General features: G+C 44.4%; 1 protein-coding gene across 2 annotated transcripts in view; it reads left to right on the top strand.

The window, feature by feature from the left end:
* Positions 1-17,599, top strand: part of MICU1 (mitochondrial calcium uptake 1) — a 264,649-nt gene that overhangs the window by 196,351 nt on the left and 50,699 nt on the right. For both annotated transcript variants that reach the window (XM_003815973.5, XM_055092954.1), the window contains one exon: positions 11,908-12,045. In XM_003815973.5, the coding sequence (XP_003816021.1) occupies positions 11,908-12,045 (138 nt within the window). The remainder of the gene's footprint in view (positions 1-11,907; positions 12,046-17,599) is intronic.

The raw sequence follows: 17,599 nt of genomic DNA, 5'->3' as shown, positions 1-17,599 counted from the left end.
GCACTTCAGCCTGGGCAACAGAGCAAGACTCTGTCTCAAAAAAAAATTGCGAAGAAAAAGCCAGGCACCAGTGGCTCACGCCTGTAATCCCAACACATTGGGAAGCCAAGGCAGGAGGATGACCTGAGGTCAGGAGTTCAAGACCAGCCTGGCCAACATGGTGACCCCTCATCTCTACTAAAAAATACAAAACATTAGCTGGGCATGGTGGTGCAGACCTGTAATCCCAGCTACTCGGGAGGCTGAGGCAGGAGAATCACTTGAACCTGGGAGGCGGAGGTTGCAGTGAGCCGAGATCGTGTCACTGCACTCCAGCCCGGGTGAGACTCCGTCTCAAAAAAAACATAAAGGAGGAAGAAGATCCATGCATTTGCCTACAATAAAGATTTTAAATTTCCACACATAAAACAGACCTAAACAAAATTAACAGATGGGCAAACTGAGTGATGTGGTTTGGATATTCATCCCCTACAAATCTCATGTTGAAATGTGACCCCCCCCAATGTTGGAGGCTGTGACTAGTGGAGGTGTTTGGGTCGTGGGAGTGGATCCCTCATGAATGGCCTGGTGCCGTCCCCATAGTAATGAATGAGTTCTTGCTCTCGTTCACATGAGAGCTGGTTTTTTAAAACAGCCTGGAACCTTCCCCCTCTCTTTTCCTCTTTACTCTTGCCATGTAATATGCCTGCTCCCACTTCAACTTCCACCATGTCTGTTAGCTCCCTGAAGCCTTCACCAGAAGCAGAGGCTGGCACCATGCTTCCCCTACAGCCTGCAGAACCAAAATAAACCTCTTTTCTTTATGAATTACCCAGCTTCAGGTATTCCTTTATAGCAACACAAATGGACTAATACACTGGGCAAAAAAATTGGCAGGCAGGGTGGCTCATGCCTGTAATCCCAGCACACTGGAAGGCCAAAGTGGGAGGATCACTTGAGGCCAGGAGTTTGAGACCATCCTGGGCAACAGAGGAAAACCCCGTCTCTACAAAAAGAAAATTTGGTTTTTATATTTATTTGTATTAAATTTTTTAGAAACATAGCTGGGCATGGTGGCACACGCCTGTAGTCCTAGCTACTCAGGGGGCTGAGGTGGGAGGATTGCTTGAGCCCAGGAAGTTGAGGCTGCATTAAGTGTTGATCACACCACTGTGCTGCAGCCTGGGTGACAGAGTGAGACCCTGCCTCAAATTAAAAAAAAAAAAAAAAAAAAAAGGCAATACATTAACAAAAAGCAAATATTTTTAATCTTAAGCTAATGAGACAAGTATCAGCACTGCTATTTTAAAAAATAGACAACATAAAAAATTCACAGAGGAAGAAATATAAATGACCACTACATATGTTAGAAAAATGGTCAACCTAGCTCCCTCTCCCTCTCCCTCTCCCCACGGTCTCCCTCTCTTTCCATGGTCTCCCTCTCATGCGGAGCCAAAGCTGGACTGTACTGCTGCCATCTCGACTCACTGCAACCTCCCTGCCTGATTCTCCTGCCTCAGCCTGCCGAGTGCCTGCGATTGCAGGCACACGCTGCCACGCCTGACTGGTTTGGGTGGAGACGGGGTTTCGCTGTGTTGGCCGGGCCGGTCTCCAGCCCCTAACCGCGAGTGATCTGCCAGCCTCAGCCTCCCGAGGTGCCGGGATTGCAGACGGAGTCTCGTTCACTCAGTGCTCAATGGTGCCCAGGCTGGAGTGTAGTGGCGTGATCTCGGCTCGCTACAACCTCCACCTCCCAGCCACCTGCCTTGGCCTCCCAAAGTGCCGAGATTGCAGCCTCTGCCCGGCCGCCACCCCGTCTGGGAAGTGAGGAGTGTCTCTGCCTGGCCGCCCATTGTCTGGGATGTGAGGAGCCCCTCTGCCCGGCTGCCCAGTCTGGAAAGTGAGGAGCGTCTCCGCCCGGCCGCCATCCCATCTAGGAAGTGAGGAGCGCCTCTTCCCGGCCGCCATCACATCTAGGAAGTGAGGAGCGTCTCTGCCCGGCCACCCATCGTCTGAGATGTGGGGAGCGCCTCTGCCCCGCCGCCCCATCTGGGATGTGAGGAGCGCCTCTGCCCGGCCGCGACCCCGTCTGGGAGGTGAGGAGCGTCTCTGCCTGGCCGCCCCGTCTGAGAAGTGAGGAGACCCTCTGCCTGGCAACCACCCCGTCTGAGAAGTGAGGAGCCCCTCCGCCCGGCAGCCGCCCCGTCTGAGAAGTGAGGAGCCTCTCCGCCCGGCAGCCACCCCATCTGGGAAGTGAGGAGCGTCTCCGCCCGGCAGCCACCCCGTCCGGGAGGGAGGTGGGGGGGTCAGCCCCCCGCCCGGCCAGCCGCCCCATCCGGGAGGGAGGTTGGGGGGTCAGCCCCCCACCCGGCCAGCCGCCCCGTCTGGGAGGTGAGGGGCCCCTCTGCCTGGCCGCCCTTACTAGGAAGTGAGGAGCCCCTCTGCCCGGCCAGCTGCCACGTCCGGGAGGGAGGTGGGGGGGGGTCAGCCCCCCGCCCGGCCAGCCGCCCCGTCCGGGAGGGAGGTGGGGGGGTCAGCCCCCCGCCCGGCCAGCCACCCCGTCCGGGAGGTGAGGGGTGCCTCTGCCCGGCTGCCCCTACTGGGAAGTGAAGAGCCCCTCTGCCCGGCCAGCCGCCCCGTCCGGGAGGGAGGTGGGGGGGTCAGCCCCCTGCCCGGCCAGCTGCCCCGTCCGGGAGGTGAGGGGCGCCTCTGCCCGGCCGCCCCTACTGGGAAGTGAGGAGCCCCTCTGCCCGGCCACCACCCCGTCTGGGAGGTGTGCCCAACAGCTCATTGAGAACGGGCCAGGATGACAATGGCGGCTTTGTGGAATAGAAAGGCGGGAAAGGTGGGGAAAACATTGAGAAATCAGATGGTTGCCGTGTCTGTGTAGAAAGAAGTAGACATGGGAGACTTTTCATTTTGTTCTGTACTAAGAAAAATTCTTCTGCCTTGGGATCCTGTTGATCTGTGACCTTACCCCCAACCCTGTGCTCTCTGAAACATGTGCTGTGTCCACTCAGGGTTAAATGGATTAAGGGCGGTGCAAGATGTGCTTTGTTAAACAGATGTTTGAAGGCAGCATGCTCGTTAAGAGTCATCACCACTCCCTAATCTCAAGTAACCAGGGACACAAACACTGCGGGAGGCCGCAGGGTCCTCTGCCTAGGAAAACCAGAGACCTTTGTTCACTTGTTTATCTGCTGACCTTCCCTCCACTATTGTCCCATGACCCTGCCAAATCCCCCTCTGTGAGAAACACCCAAGAATTATCAATAAAAAAAAAAAATTTTAAAAAAAAAAAGAAAAAAGAAAAAAAGAAAAATGGTCAACCTAGTAATCAAAGAAATACTAATTAAAATGAGTTGTCACTTTTCCTCTAGCAAAGATTTTTTTATTATGTTTGATTTTGTTAAGGATACTAAGAAATGCATATTCTCATATATACTAGTGGGATTGCAAATTGATACATTTTTCTGGAAATTAATTTGGCAGACTACATTGGGAGCATTAAATAGTTTATCTCTACCATTTTTAGACCGAAGAGAGTGGCAAAAAATAAAAACTGACAATACCAAGTGCTGGTGATGATGCAAAGCAGTGGGCACTCTTATACATAGCTGATAAAAAGTGTTGGTGTGATTATTTTGCAAAATGATTGGGCATTATCTTGAAAGGCCAGCAGTTCCACTTCCAGATATATACCCTAGTCTCAGAACTCTTGTTTTTCTTTCATCAGCACAGTTATCTAAGAATGTTCATAACAGCATTGTTCCTAATAGCAAAAAACTGACAATAATTGAGATGTCCATTTAGAGGAAAGCTGATACGTAAATAGTGGTAGAAGCTGGGCACGATGGCTTACACCTGTTATCCCAGCATTTTGTGAGGCCAAGGTGGGAGGATCACTTGAGGCCAGGAGTTCGAGACCAGCCTGGGCAAGATGGCGAAACCCTGTCTCTACCAAAAATGCAAAAATTAGCTGGCGTGGTAGTGCTCGCCTGCAATCCCTGCTACTCAGGAGGCTGAGGCATGAGAATCACTTGAACCCGGGAGGCAGAGGTTGCAGCGAGCCAAGATCACACCACTGCACTCCAGCCTGGGTGACAGACCAAGACCCTATCTCAGAAAATAGATAGATAGATAGATAGATAGATAGATAGATAGATAGATAGATAGATAGACAGACAGATAGAGGTATATTCAAAGCAGTAGAAATCTGTAACAGTAAAAATGAAAGAAGCACAGTTAAATGTTGTAACATGTAGGAATCCTTGAAATATAATGAGGATTAAAAAAAAACAAATTGCAAAAGAATATATCCACTGTGATACCATTTTAAAAAGTTAGGAAGCAAGTAAAAGTAAACAATATATTGTTTAGGAATACAAGCTTTTGTTTTAAACTATTGAAAATAATAGGCCAGGCGCGGTGGCTCATGCCTGTAATCCCAGCACTTTGGGAGGCTGAGGCTGGCGGATCACCTGAGGTCAGGAGTTCGTGACCAGCCTGCCAATGGAGTGAAACCACGTCTCTACTAAAAATACAAAAATTAGCCAGGCGTGGTGGCGCATGCCTGTAGTCCCAGCTACTCAGGAGGCTGAGGCAGGAGAATTGCTTGAACCTGGAAGGTGGAGGTTGCAGTGAGCCAAGATCACGCCATTGCACTCCAGCCTGGGCAACAGAGCGAGACCCTATCTAAAAAATAATAATATTAATAATGTACTAGAAAAGGGAGGCAGGGCATGGGCTTCAAATGGAGTGCTGATGCTTCCTTTCTCAGGGTAAGTGGGAGGCTCATGGTGTTTGTTTTATTATGCTTCATAACTTGTCTGTTGTATGTATTATTATGTATATGTCAAATATTTCACAATAAAATTTTAAAGATCCCATAATTTATATTTCAGAATTTTGTTTCTAGGGATCAATTCCTAAAATAATGATGAAAAATTAAGTTCAGCAAAAGTTTATCAGAGTGGTACTTATCATAGACAAAAAATGAAACAGCCTAGATGTCCAATACCATTTTTTAAAATCTTGCCTTTTTCAAGAAGGGATTTCAGAAAGTCATAAAAAGTACAGGCAGTGAGATAAAAGTAAAAACTTGCTGAAAAATTAAAGTTAAAAGAAAGAAGAAAGTAAAAGAAAGCCTAACTTTCTTTTAAGAAAAGTTAAGTAAGGTTAGTATGAAAAGTGTAAGTCATAATGTCTCCTATTCTAGAAGAGGCCCACAAACTTGACTATAAGCTTTCCAGTAACCAGGATAAAAAGGCAAACATGATTCACGTTGACTTTAAAATAAGAACATATCAACTGTTCTGATACTGAGACCAGAGAGAAATTTCTCTCCACATTAACTGTGTGGGCAAGTTATTTCACTTTTCTCTGTTTATGAAATAGAATAATACTATTACCTATTATATAGCATTGCGAGAATTAACAAAGGTTAGTTCCTAGGATGGCACCTGGCAAGTATAAGCACTCAGATATGTTACTGATTAGCCAAAATGAATGGCATTCTCAAGACTATCCTTATAGAAATCAGTATCATGGAGGTAGATATTAAGAGATAAACGTAGAGATATTCCTTGCCTTAGATAGGAAACCCTCCCAACAATAGGACAGAAGTGTTGTGAATTTTCTGGTGTTTTGTCTGTGTTCATTCAATACATATTTATTGAGCTCTTTCTTTATGCCAGGTTTTCTGTTTTATAATTATGGCCAGGGTACAGGTTATTAAGTTGGTGTTCTGCTTCAAGCAACTCTAAGTAGTTTAATCTTGAAGTCATTCTAATGTGTTGAATAATAAATAAAATTAATTGCTACATTTGTTGAATTTCTTTTTTTTTTTTTTTTTTTTTTTGAGGCAGGATCTCGCTCTGTCACCCAGGCTGGAGTGCAGTGGCGCGATCTTGGCTCACTGCAACCTCCACCTCCCAGGTTCAACTGATTCCCTTGCCTCAGCCTCCCAAGTAGCTGGGATTACAGGTGCACACCACCAGACCCGGCTAATTTTGATATTTTCAGTAGAGACAGGGTTTTACCATGTTGACCAGGCTGGTCTCAAACTCCTGACCTCAAGTGATCCTCCCACCTTGGCCTCCCAAAATGCTGGGATTACAGGTGTGAGCCACCGCACCCAGCCCATTTATTGAATGTTAACTGGGCCTCAAACTCTGTACTAATTTCTTTACATATATTATCCCATTTAATCTTTACAACAACACTTTGAGGTCACGAATATTATCTCTATTTTTTGGTAAGAAGATTTGAACCCTCGGAACAGGTAAGCCACTTCCTTGAAGTCACAGCCAGCAAGTATGGGTTCAGGCCAGAATTTGGATCCAGGCCTTCCTGATTGTAAAGTCCATATTCTTAGTCACTTCAGTATATTACTTTCTGTGGAATGAAAACAAAACATATCAAACCTTGAAACCTTTTGTTCCAAATCTAAAATATTTTTCCCTGACACCCTCAAATATTTCCTGATTGTTATTATCTTGTAATAAATTCATGCATTAATCTTATTATCTTCGTGGTTTTGGCTGTCAGGCTGGAGGGTTAACCTTTCCCTGGTCTGACTGTTGTGATTGGTACTCATGATTTAGTCAGTTGTTTTGATCACCAACCTGAAATTTTTTCTTAAAAACCATTTTTAAATGGAAGGAGGCCAGGTACAGTGGCTCACGCCTGTAATCCCAGCACTTGAGGCCGAGGCGGGTGGATCACCTGATGTCAGGAGTTCGAGACCAGCCTGGCCAACTTGGTGAAACCCCATCTCTACCAAAAATACAAAAAATTAACCAGGCATGGTGGTGAGCGCCTGTAATCCCAGCCCACTTGGGAGGCTTAGGCAGGAGAATTGCTTGAACCTGGGAGGCAGAGGTTGCAGTGGAGATCGCGCCATTGCACTCCATCCTGGGCAACAAGAGCAAAACTCCATCTCAAAAATAAAATAAAATAGAAGGAATGTTTGGATTGGAAGTAGAAAGCTCTAGCAGTTGAGTTTGGTAATCTATAATCTTATGGACCAAGACTCTAATGACTTGTTTTGGCCCCTGCTGAAGGCACTAAACTGTGTTGCCTCTGTTCCAGATGTGAACCTTCTTCCTCAGTTTGCCAGCTACTCAAAAGACAACCTTGTTAGTGTTTGCAATAAAGCTGCCTCTTTAAAGATCAAGAAAATTCAGACTCCTGGCAGTCTGACCTGGGCTCTTGAGTGTCCCTTGTCAATTGCAGTAACATAGATTTCAATTCAAACTATGAAATGTATATGTCATGCTCACCGGGTAGGTTTACAGTCGAGAACTTTGCTTGTAATCATTTTCCTTTAGATGGGCATAACACAGTTATTCTGAGACTCCTGATAGTGGCAGTGGCATGGTTAGGACCTCAAAAGCCACATACTGTCAGATTCAAAAACACAGATGTGTTCAGCTCAGTGGCTTGAGATCACTATGCAGTCTTGCATTGCACAGTTCAGAAGCCTATCAAGAAATTTATCATTCATATATATATATATATATATATATATATATATATATATATTAGAGATGGGGTCTATGATGCTGAAGCTGGTCTTGAACTCCTGGGCTCAAGCGATCCACCCATGTCAGCCTCCGAAAGTGCTGGGATTACAGGCATGAGGCACTACACCTGGTCCCCAAAATTTATCATTCTGAAAACTTGTATGAGGAGAGGATTTACTCTGGGGGATGGACAGAGTCTCTTGAAAGATAACTGTATGAAAGAGAAGTCTGAAGTTTACATTTGTTGGATACATTAACCTCAAAAGTCTTCAATAAATGAAGACCCACTTGCAGATACTGATTTCTTTTTCCTTTTACTGTGCTTCTATTCTTACTTTTGGCCTTTGTTCATAATATATGTTTTCTTCCTTTCCTGGCTTCCCATTCTTAAGTCATTTCATCTAGATACGTGTAGACCATCTGTCCTTCCAAAACGACAAGGGACGGGTGGGAACAAGAGGCGCAGTGTGAACAGAAAGCCAGGAAAAACCTTGCAGTTTTTTGGCTCCTCCTTGCCTACCCTGCAGCCCCCTGGGGAACAACAGGGAAACAACAGCTTGTATCCATTTGAGAAAGTGGCAATGGCTGCAGAAGGGGAAATGTGAGGCTGTTAAGCTTTCTTCCTAGACACGGAAAAACAATGCAGATGGTGGGTGGCATGCTGGAATACACACATGCTGTGCCTCAGAATCAAACACAGTGGAGGCTTTTAATTTTCATTGAAGTAGAACATCAGAGGTTCCAACATTAGTGGAAAATAGCTTGGGTGAAGTAAAATGCAAGCCTGTAATTTGAATTTCTTCCAAATATGCAATTAGAACTTTTCTACATTATGATAATTTTGTAATAACCTGTGTCTTTCCTCAAAAGATCCTCCCACAACCTTGGGGATCGATTACATGTATATGGCACTCCAGGAGTGCACCCACAGGATTGTCCCAGCTTAAGATAGCGGTTGAGTATCCCTTATCCAAAATGCTTGGGACCAGCAGTTTCAGATTTTGGAACATTTGTGTTATACTTACTGGTTGAGCATCACTAATCCAAAATTCAGGCCAGGTGCTGTGGCTCACGCCTGTAATCCCAGCACTTTGGGAGGCCTGAGGTGGGCAGATAGCTTGAGCTCAAGGGTTTGAGAACAGCCCAGGCAACATAGGGTACCCCCATCTCTACAAAAATGCAAAAATTAGCCAGGCGTGATGGTGCATGCCTATAGTCCCAGCTACTCAGAAGGCTAAGATGGGAAAATCACTTGAGCCCAGGAGGTCGTGGCTGCAGTGAGCCATGATTGTGCCACTGCACTCCAGCCTGGGTGACAGTGCAAGACCCTGTCTGAAAAAAAAAAAAAAAATCCAGAATGCTCCAATAAGCATTTCCTTTTTGCATGATCTTTGAGCAACGTGTTGGTGCTCAAGAAATTTTGGATTTTGGGCCAGGTGCAGTGGCTCACGCCTGTAATCTCAGCACTTTGGGAGGCCAAGGCAGGCGGATCACCTGAGGTCAGGAGTTTGAGACCAGCCTGGCCAACATATAGTGAAACCTTGTCTCTACTAAAACTACAAAAATTATCTGGGCATGGTGGCACATGCCTGTAGTCCCAGCTACTTGGGAAGCTGAGGCAGGAGAATCACTTGAACCCAGAAGGCGGAAGTTGTAGGGAGCCAAGATCATGCCACTGTACTCCAGCCTGGACAACAACAACAAAAAAAGTTGCTCAACAACAACAAAAAAAGTTTTGGATTTTGATGCATTTCAGATTTGGGGTTTTTGGATTAGCAATGCTTAACCCTGCATACACTTGACCCCTGCAGCCACATGATGTCTAGCTATTGCCCTTGAAAATTTAACCCAAATGAAGGTCCTTGAGATACTACCTTCAAAGTTCCCTAGCCTTAGCATAGTGGTCTTCAGTTAATAAATTTTGAACAAATAGGACATTAGTTCAAGTCTGTTTCCATTAGCAGTTTTGCGTGTAAAGAAAAACAGCTCTCCATGGCTCCCTCCAGCCATGTTTAAGACCTCAGAAATAAGGGGGGTCCTGCCTCAGAAAAGCCTAAAAACCTAAAAGGAGAGGTGCTGCCCAAAATCAAATTATAGAACTGAAGTAGTAAGCGTCGAAGTGGCCATACGACTTGGACAAGCAGAAGTTGATTGTTTTTAAGCCCTTTCAGATTCCAGTCACTTAAAAATAATCATAATAGAGCCCATTACCAAAAGACAAGTCTGAGTTTTCAAAGAACATTAGTAAAAATGCTAATCTTGGAATTGCTGCTTGGGCATCTGCACTGGAAATTGACCTTACTGTCTGAAACAAAACAGAGGCGAGGCCTTGTGCCCCTATGAAGAACAGAGAATAAAGGCCTTTTGTAAGCCTTGAGCAAGCTGCAGCTGCTGCCAGTGTTACAAACAAGAAACTTTTCAACCATGAATCTATCTGGTGAGATAAAGCTGAAAATTCATCTAGTTCCAACATATGGGATTGCCCCACAGCTGTGAAACCTCCCAGATAAGGGTAGAATGAACACTCTAAATCATTAAAGTCGGCCCTGGAGAACAGGGAGCACAGCCTTGTTTCACATGCCTTGAAGAAGCCCATAGGTGAACTTTTACCCAGGTTTCAGATTTCACTGAAAATCTGATTTAAACATTGCAAAAAGTATGCCCATTTAGAAAATTTTGTCAGTCCTTCACTTTGTTTCAGGATAGTAAATTGAGTCATAAATCACACTTAAATTGAATCCTGAAAACTTTTGGTATTGTCAAAAATTTATCAGCTCTATAGAATGATGGTGTGACAAACATCAAAAATTGAGTGGCAGTGTTGAAAAAGAGGCTTTCACCTAATATTGATGATGTTGATTTCTTTGGACATAGTTTTGTGTCTCATTTAAATGTGACTAAGCCCCATGGCTGTATAAGTTTATCCAAAACAACACAGTGCTATTGTACAGGAAGCGAATGTGCCACTGCTCAGAAGTAGGAAATGGTGTGGTGTTGAGAGATAGTCTTTGGACCCAGATAAGGCTGAGTTCAAATCCCAGCTCTGTCACATGTAGCTGCATGTTACTTCAGTTTTCTCATCTGCAGAGTGGAGCTAATAGTAGCTGCTCCGTAGGCTGTTATAGTGACTATATGAGGCCAGGCACAGTGACTCACACCTGTAATCCCAGCACTTTAGGAGGCCAAGGCAGGCAGATTGCTTGATCGCAGAAGTTCAAGACCAGCCTGGCAACATAGCAAGACCCCCATCTCTATTTACAAAAAAAAAAAGTAATTAAAAAAAAAGAACATATTGGTGAAGTACGTGGCCCATAGTACATACTCAGTAAATGATCACTGTTAGGCCAGGCATGGTGGTTCATGTCTGTAATCCCAGCACTTTGGGAGGCCGAGGCCAGTGGATCACCTGAGGTCAGGAGTTCAAGACCAGCCTGGCCAACATGGTGAAACCCTATCTCTCCTAAAAATACAAAAATTAGCCAGGCGTGGTGGTGTGCGCCTGTAATCCCATTTACTCGGGAGGCTGAGACAGGAGAATCGCTTGAACCTGGGAGGTAGAGGTTGCAGTGAACCAAGATCGCACCATTGCACTCCAGCCTGGATGATGAGTGAAACTCCGTCTTAAATAAAAAGGAGGAGGGGGGGGAAGTGGTCACTGTTATAGATACAAAAGTAATTGATACAAAATTACAAAATTGTATTAAAATACAGTTCTATGTTTTGCTCATTGACACAGTCCCACTACTAAGGAAACAAATTTAGGTCTCTGTCAACTTACTGAGCTAGCTGAAGAAATGAGAGCTGAAAGAGAAATTCACTCTTAACTTTCTTATTTCGTGTCTCATATGTAAGTCCTATCTCTATCAATGTCCTAACATTTTATTGCTATTTTGGGGAAACTTGAAAATATATTACTCTTCTTTAAAATTATGTTCTCAGACCTTTATGAATTTTTTAGAAGAGTAATCAATATTATTATCTTTAAAGCAAAATTAGGAAAGCTTCCATTCATAAGATATCAGGATATCGGGATATTGCTGAGTCTGGGTCTGATCAGTAAACGTTATCCATCTGTTCCGTTAACCATAAACATCTAGAGGCTAGGAATACCTAACTTCCTGGGAATGCAGCCCAGCAAGTCCCAGCTTCATCTTTCCTAGACCTTACTCAAGATGCTGTTGCTCTGGCTTGACTGTCTCTGACAATAGTAAGTGGCAGATCTGGGATAAGAACCTATATCTTCTGTTTCTTAGTTTTTGCAGATCTTACTGAGAATTGTACCTCAAAAATATAGTCCCAGTCATCAGCTATTTTCTGCCATCAAACACAGCTGATCATTCCGTGTTCCACGTCAAAATACTTTCCATTGACCCTAGGAACATTCTTTCTGTTTCCCTCCCAGTTTGAACGCCATGACCCTGTGGATGGGAGAATTACTGAGAGGCAGTTTGGTGGCATGCTACTTGCCTACAGTGGGGTGCAGTCCAAGAAGCTGACCGCCATGCAGAGGCAGCTCAAGAAGCACTTCAAAGAAGGAAAGGTAGGTAGCTTTGGCTGGAGGAAGAAGAGAAACCGTGGTAATGTATGGTTATTATTTAATATGAAGGTATTAACATAATGATGAGAGTATTTCATGAACCAATGATTACACCTAATTCATTTCTGGTACCTGAGGTCCATAGGGAGAAAAGAAATAAGCAATGGGTGAGGAAGAGGAGAGCGTCCAGAATCATCCCAGGTTTCTTGTTCAGGAAAGGGTGGCACCAACTGAAATTGAGAATTTTAAAGGAGAGACTGGTTTAGATGGGAAAATAAAGAATTCAGTCATGGGCATCTTAAATTTAAGATGCCTGTGGACTATCCAAGTAGAGATGGTCAGCAAGCAGCTGCATATTCACATTACCTTAGAGGTCTGAGATAGATTTGGGAATCATCAACACACGTTAGAATTACAACCATAAGAACAGATGAGATTACCCAAGGAGGGTATTTTACAGAAAAGAACTATGGGCCAAGGACAGAATCCAATGGGACACAAACATTTAAGCAGCTCAGGAAGCAAATCTAGAAGAAATGGTTAGAGAATACCTAAAGAAGCCGGGTGCAGTGGCTCACACCTGTAATCCCAACACTTTGGGAGGCCGAGGCAGGTGGATCACTTGAGGTCAGGAGTTCAAGACCAGCCTGGCCAACATGGTGAAACCCCATCTCTACTAAAAATACAAAAATTAGCTGGACATGATGGCGCGTGCCCATAATCCCAGCTACTCAGAGGCTGAGGCACAAGAATCACTTGAAACCAGGAGGCAGAGGTTGCAGTGAGCCAAGATTATGCCACTGAACTCCAGCCTGGGCAACAGAGTGAGACTTCATCTCAAAAAAAAAAAAAAAAGAATACCTAAAGAGAGTAGTGAAATCAAAGTCAAGGAAATAGAAGGTTCAAGAACTGAGGGGTCTACCATGTCACATATAATAGCGAGGATCCAGTAAGCTAAAGGTGGTAACATCCATTGGTTTTGGTGAAATGGCAGTAATTGGTGACCTTTGAGAGGGCTGTTTCATTAGAGTAGTCTAGTTGGAAGGCATCCCTATTCGATGAAAAGTACAGAAGCAGAGAAAGGAGAGAGATGGAAGAGGAGGCTCTGGAAAGTGGGAAATCACATAGGCAAATTCCAAGACAGTGTATTAGCCTACTGGGGCTACTGTAACAACATACCACAGACTGGGTGGCTTTAACAAGAAAAATTTATTTTCTCACATTCCTGGAGGATAGAATCCTGTGATTAAGGTGCTAGCTGATTTGGTTTCTGATAAGAGCTCTCCTCCTGCCTTGCAGGTAGCTGCCTTTTCAATGTGTCCTCACACAGGCTTTCCTCAGTGTGTGTACATGAAGAGAGGGAGAAATCTCTTTGTGTTTCTTCTTATAAGAACACGAATCCTAGCAGATTAGGGCCCCACCCTTGTGACCTCATTTAGCCTTGTTATTTCCTCTAAGGCCCCATCTCCAAATACAACCACATTGGGCACAGTAGGGGTTAGGGAGGGCTTCAACATATGAATGGGGTAGGGGGTGGGGTCAGTCCATAACAAGCAGGAAAAACAAACCTGGCATGTGTGAAGAACTGAAAAGGGACTAGTTTGTATAGAAGGTTCTGAGCAAAAAGGAGAGTGGCCTGAGCTGAGCTCAGAGAGGGATATGAGGAACAGAACATGCAAGCCTTCATAGGAATGGAGGGAGTTTGGAGTTCACTCACAGTGCAGTGGAACGCCATTAAATAGTTGTGAGTAGTGAAATGACATGGTTGTATGTACGTTTAAAGAGACAACTCTGGCTGTTTTATGGAAGATAGTTTGGAGAAGAGCAAGCATAGAAACAAAAAGACTGATAATAAGCCTATTAGAATTTAGGAGATGAGTTAGAGTTTTTTGAGCAGCCTTGAGGTTGGAGAACATGGATTTGTGGAACACTAGCAACACTGCTCTCTGGTACCCTTCAACACCAGCTGCCCCTGGTACAAGGAAAGAAAAGATGGTGGCTGCGCATGGTGGCTCACGCCTGTAATCCTAACACTTTGGGAGGTCAAGACACGCAGATCACCTGAGGTCAGGAGTTCAAGACCAGCCTGGCCAACATAGCAAAACCCTGTCTCTACTAAAAATACAAAAATTAGCCAGGCGTGGTGGTGGGCGCCTATAATCTCAGCTACTCAGGAGGCTGAGGCAGGAGAATCGCTTGAACCCGGGGAAGGGGGGGTGCAGAGGGAGGCGAAGGTTGCAGTGAACCAAGATCACACCACTTCACTCCAGCCTGGGAGAAAGAGCGAAACTCTATCTCAAAAAAAAAGATAAAGGAAAAAAGAAAGAAAGAAAAGATGATAGGACTGAATCAGCATCTGAGAGAGAGATGAACAAACAGAAGCAGAGACCAGTTAAAAGGTCAGTCCTCATTAGGCATGGTGGCACATACCTGTAATCCCAGCACTTTGAGAGGCCGAGGCAGGAGAATCAAAGTTGAAGACTTGCCGCAATGTAAGACGTGTCTTTTCTTTTTATTTTTCTTTTCTTTTTATCATTATTATTATTATTATTATTATTATTATTATTATTTTGAGACGGAGTTTCGCTCTTGTTGCCCAGGCTGGAATGCAATGGCGTGATCTCGGCTCATCGCAACCTCCGCCTCCTGGGTTCAAGTGATTCTCCTGCCCAGAAGTTCAAGACCAGCTTGGGCAAAGTGGCGAAACCTTGTCTCCACAAAAAATACAAAAACTAGCCAGGCATGGTGGCACGTGCCTGTAGTCGCAGCTACTCAGGAGACTGAAGTGGGAGGATCACCTGAGCCTGGGGAGGTTGAAGCTGCAGTTAGCTATGATCATGCTACTGCACTCCAGCCTGGGTGACAGAGTGAGACCTTGTCTTAAAAAAAAAAAAAAATCCAGGCCTCTAAGAGAACACACACACATAAACACACAAAGCAGTGCTAAGTCTAGAACCCAGATTTTCTCATTCCCAGCCCAGTACTCTTCCCACTGGACAATGGCTACCATCTGACCATGACCAAGAATCTAACCTGGCACTAAAAATGTTCCATGAGAGATTTCCAAGTGTATTAGTCCATTCTCATGCTGCTAATAAAGACATACCGAGACTGGTAATGTATAAAGGAAAGAGGTTTGATTTCACAGTTCCACATGGCTGAGGAGGCCTCACAAGCATGGCGGAAGGCAAAGGAGAAGAAAAGACATGTCTTATGGCTGGGCGCAGTGGCTCACGCCTGTAATCCCAGCACTTTGGGAGGCCGAGGCAGGCAAATCACCTGAGGTTGGGAGTTGGAGACCAGCCTGACCAACATGGAGAAACCCCCTCTCTACTAAAAATACAAAAAGTTAGCCCGGCGTGGTGGTGCATGCCTGTAATCCTAGCTACTCAGGAGGCTGAGGCAGGAGAATGGCTTGAACCCAGGAGGCAGAGGTTGCGGTGAGCCGAGATCGCGCCATTGCACTCCAGCCTGGGCAACAAGAGCGAAACTCCGTCTTAAAAAAAAAGGAAAAGACACGTCTTACGTTGTGGCAGGCAAGAAAGAGAGCATGTGCAGGGGAACTCCTTTTTGTAAAACCATCAGATCTTGTGAGACTTACTATCAAAAGAACAGCACATTAAAGACCTACCCTCATGATTCAATTACCTTTCACCAGGTCCCTTCCACGACACATGTGCATTATGGGAGCTACAATTCGAGATTTGGGTGGGGACACAGCCAAACCATATCACCAAGATAGTATGGCATGGTAGGCATGAAGATGGAAAACTTGAGACTAACTTCTGCCTCAGAGGTTCCCATAGTCATTAGACAAATCACTTAACCTTACTGGCCTCATGAATTGAGAGGCTTATCCTAGATGCTTGCTGTAAGGGCCCTTCTAGCTTTAAAGATTCAATAATTGAAAATAAGATAGAGGATTGCTAGTGCTTGTCCCAGTTTTCCTAGTTAGTCTTTGTGCAAGAAATGTTGCATGCATAGCATTGCCCTAACTTGGTGGAAAACCCTTCTTATCAGCCAGACTTTTTCCTCCTTGTCTTGTATATTGAAAAGTTGAAAGGACCTCTGAACCAGGCTGTGGGCTGCAAATGAGGGCAGGCTGGCTCTGAGAGGAAGTGTCAGCTTCTCTGAACTCAGTCCAGCCTTTTCCCACAGCAGGTGTTCTCTTGGCTGTGGGGAAGACTCATCATTAATGGAAAGTGACAGAGAAAAAACATTTATCTCCCATAGAGCGCTTCTACACTACCCAATACTTAGCTCATATCTGTTGGAAATCGTAATTTCAAAAAACTGATTACGAATGTATAGGTGGATTTTTTACCCCTATGCTGGAAGAATAGTGTTTACATTCAGACATGCTCGTTTATTTAGACCATGCTTATTTTTAAAGGTTGGTCCAGATATTGATTTGACTTTAATTATCTATCATGATAGGTGAATTCATATTTCATTATGAGTTTACACTTAAAAGCAATAAGGGGCATTGGAGGCATCTCCCTTGAAGGAATAGAGTATTTGAGCATTGGCAGGAGTTAATTTAGGATCTGAAGACCTTGCAAAAGAGCTCTAAAATGAAAGGACAAATTTTGTCAGATGATGAAAATCTGCGGTGTTAAATTACTTTTGGCCCAGAATTTCTAGCCTGTGTTAGCAACGAGATTAAGATTGATTGTCCTCTCATGTTGATTAAATAGTTTGTGAACATAGCAATTAACTAAAGTGAGTGTCAAGGAAGGGCCTTTGCTCCTAAGGTTATGAGTCCATCTCTCTAGGACCATTTCCTATAAAAGGGGAATCACCATCTGCTTTCTAATTGCTTCTTTTATTCCATTTTGGATTTGTTAACATGAAAATGTAAGTTTTCATTTGGCTGACATTAATCAGTTTCTGTGTGAGGTTCTGTATCAAGGTATCAAACAAGACCTAAGAGATTGAAGGTCCTAGTGGTGGTATTAAATTTTTGCATATAAATTAATGACCATGCAATGTTTCACAGCCATTTTTCTCTTCCTTTCTAACAGCCTTGTTAGATACTGTGTTTTTGAGAATATAGAGACAGAAAGAGAAGTTAATAACCCATTCAGAGTCTGGTCTAAAGTCCAAGGCTTCCTATTCCAGATCTTGTCTTTTCCATAAGAAAGTGCTGTTTCTCCTAATCATACTCTTCCTGTAAAGCAGTGCTTCTCTACTATAGGATCACTTGAGGAATTTTTAAGGAATGTGGTTGTTTGGGCCCTCTTCAAATCAATTAAATCAGAGGCTCAGTAGGTGGGTCCAGGCATCAGTGTTCTGGGGTTTTCTTAACCCTCTGCATGAGAAGTTCCAGAAGTGTTTCTTAAAGGGTGATATGGTTTGGCTGTGTCCCCACCCAGATCTCATGTTGAATTGTAGTTCCCATAATCCCCATATGTCCTGGGAGGGAACAGGTGGAGATAATTGAATCATGGGGCAGTTTCCCCCATCCTGTTCTCATGACAATGAGTTAGTTCTCATGAGATCTGATGGTTTCATAAAAGGCTTCCCCCTTCACCAGGCACTCATTCTTCTTCCTGCT

The sequence above is a fragment of the Pan paniscus genome, chromosome 8, assembly GCF_029289425.2.
Source record: "Pan paniscus chromosome 8, NHGRI_mPanPan1-v2.0_pri, whole genome shotgun sequence".
NCBI classification, from domain to species: Eukaryota; Metazoa; Chordata; class Mammalia; order Primates; family Hominidae; genus Pan; species Pan paniscus.
The sequence above is the reverse complement of the archived record's forward strand: the minus strand, read 5'-3'. Positions and strand labels throughout refer to the sequence as shown.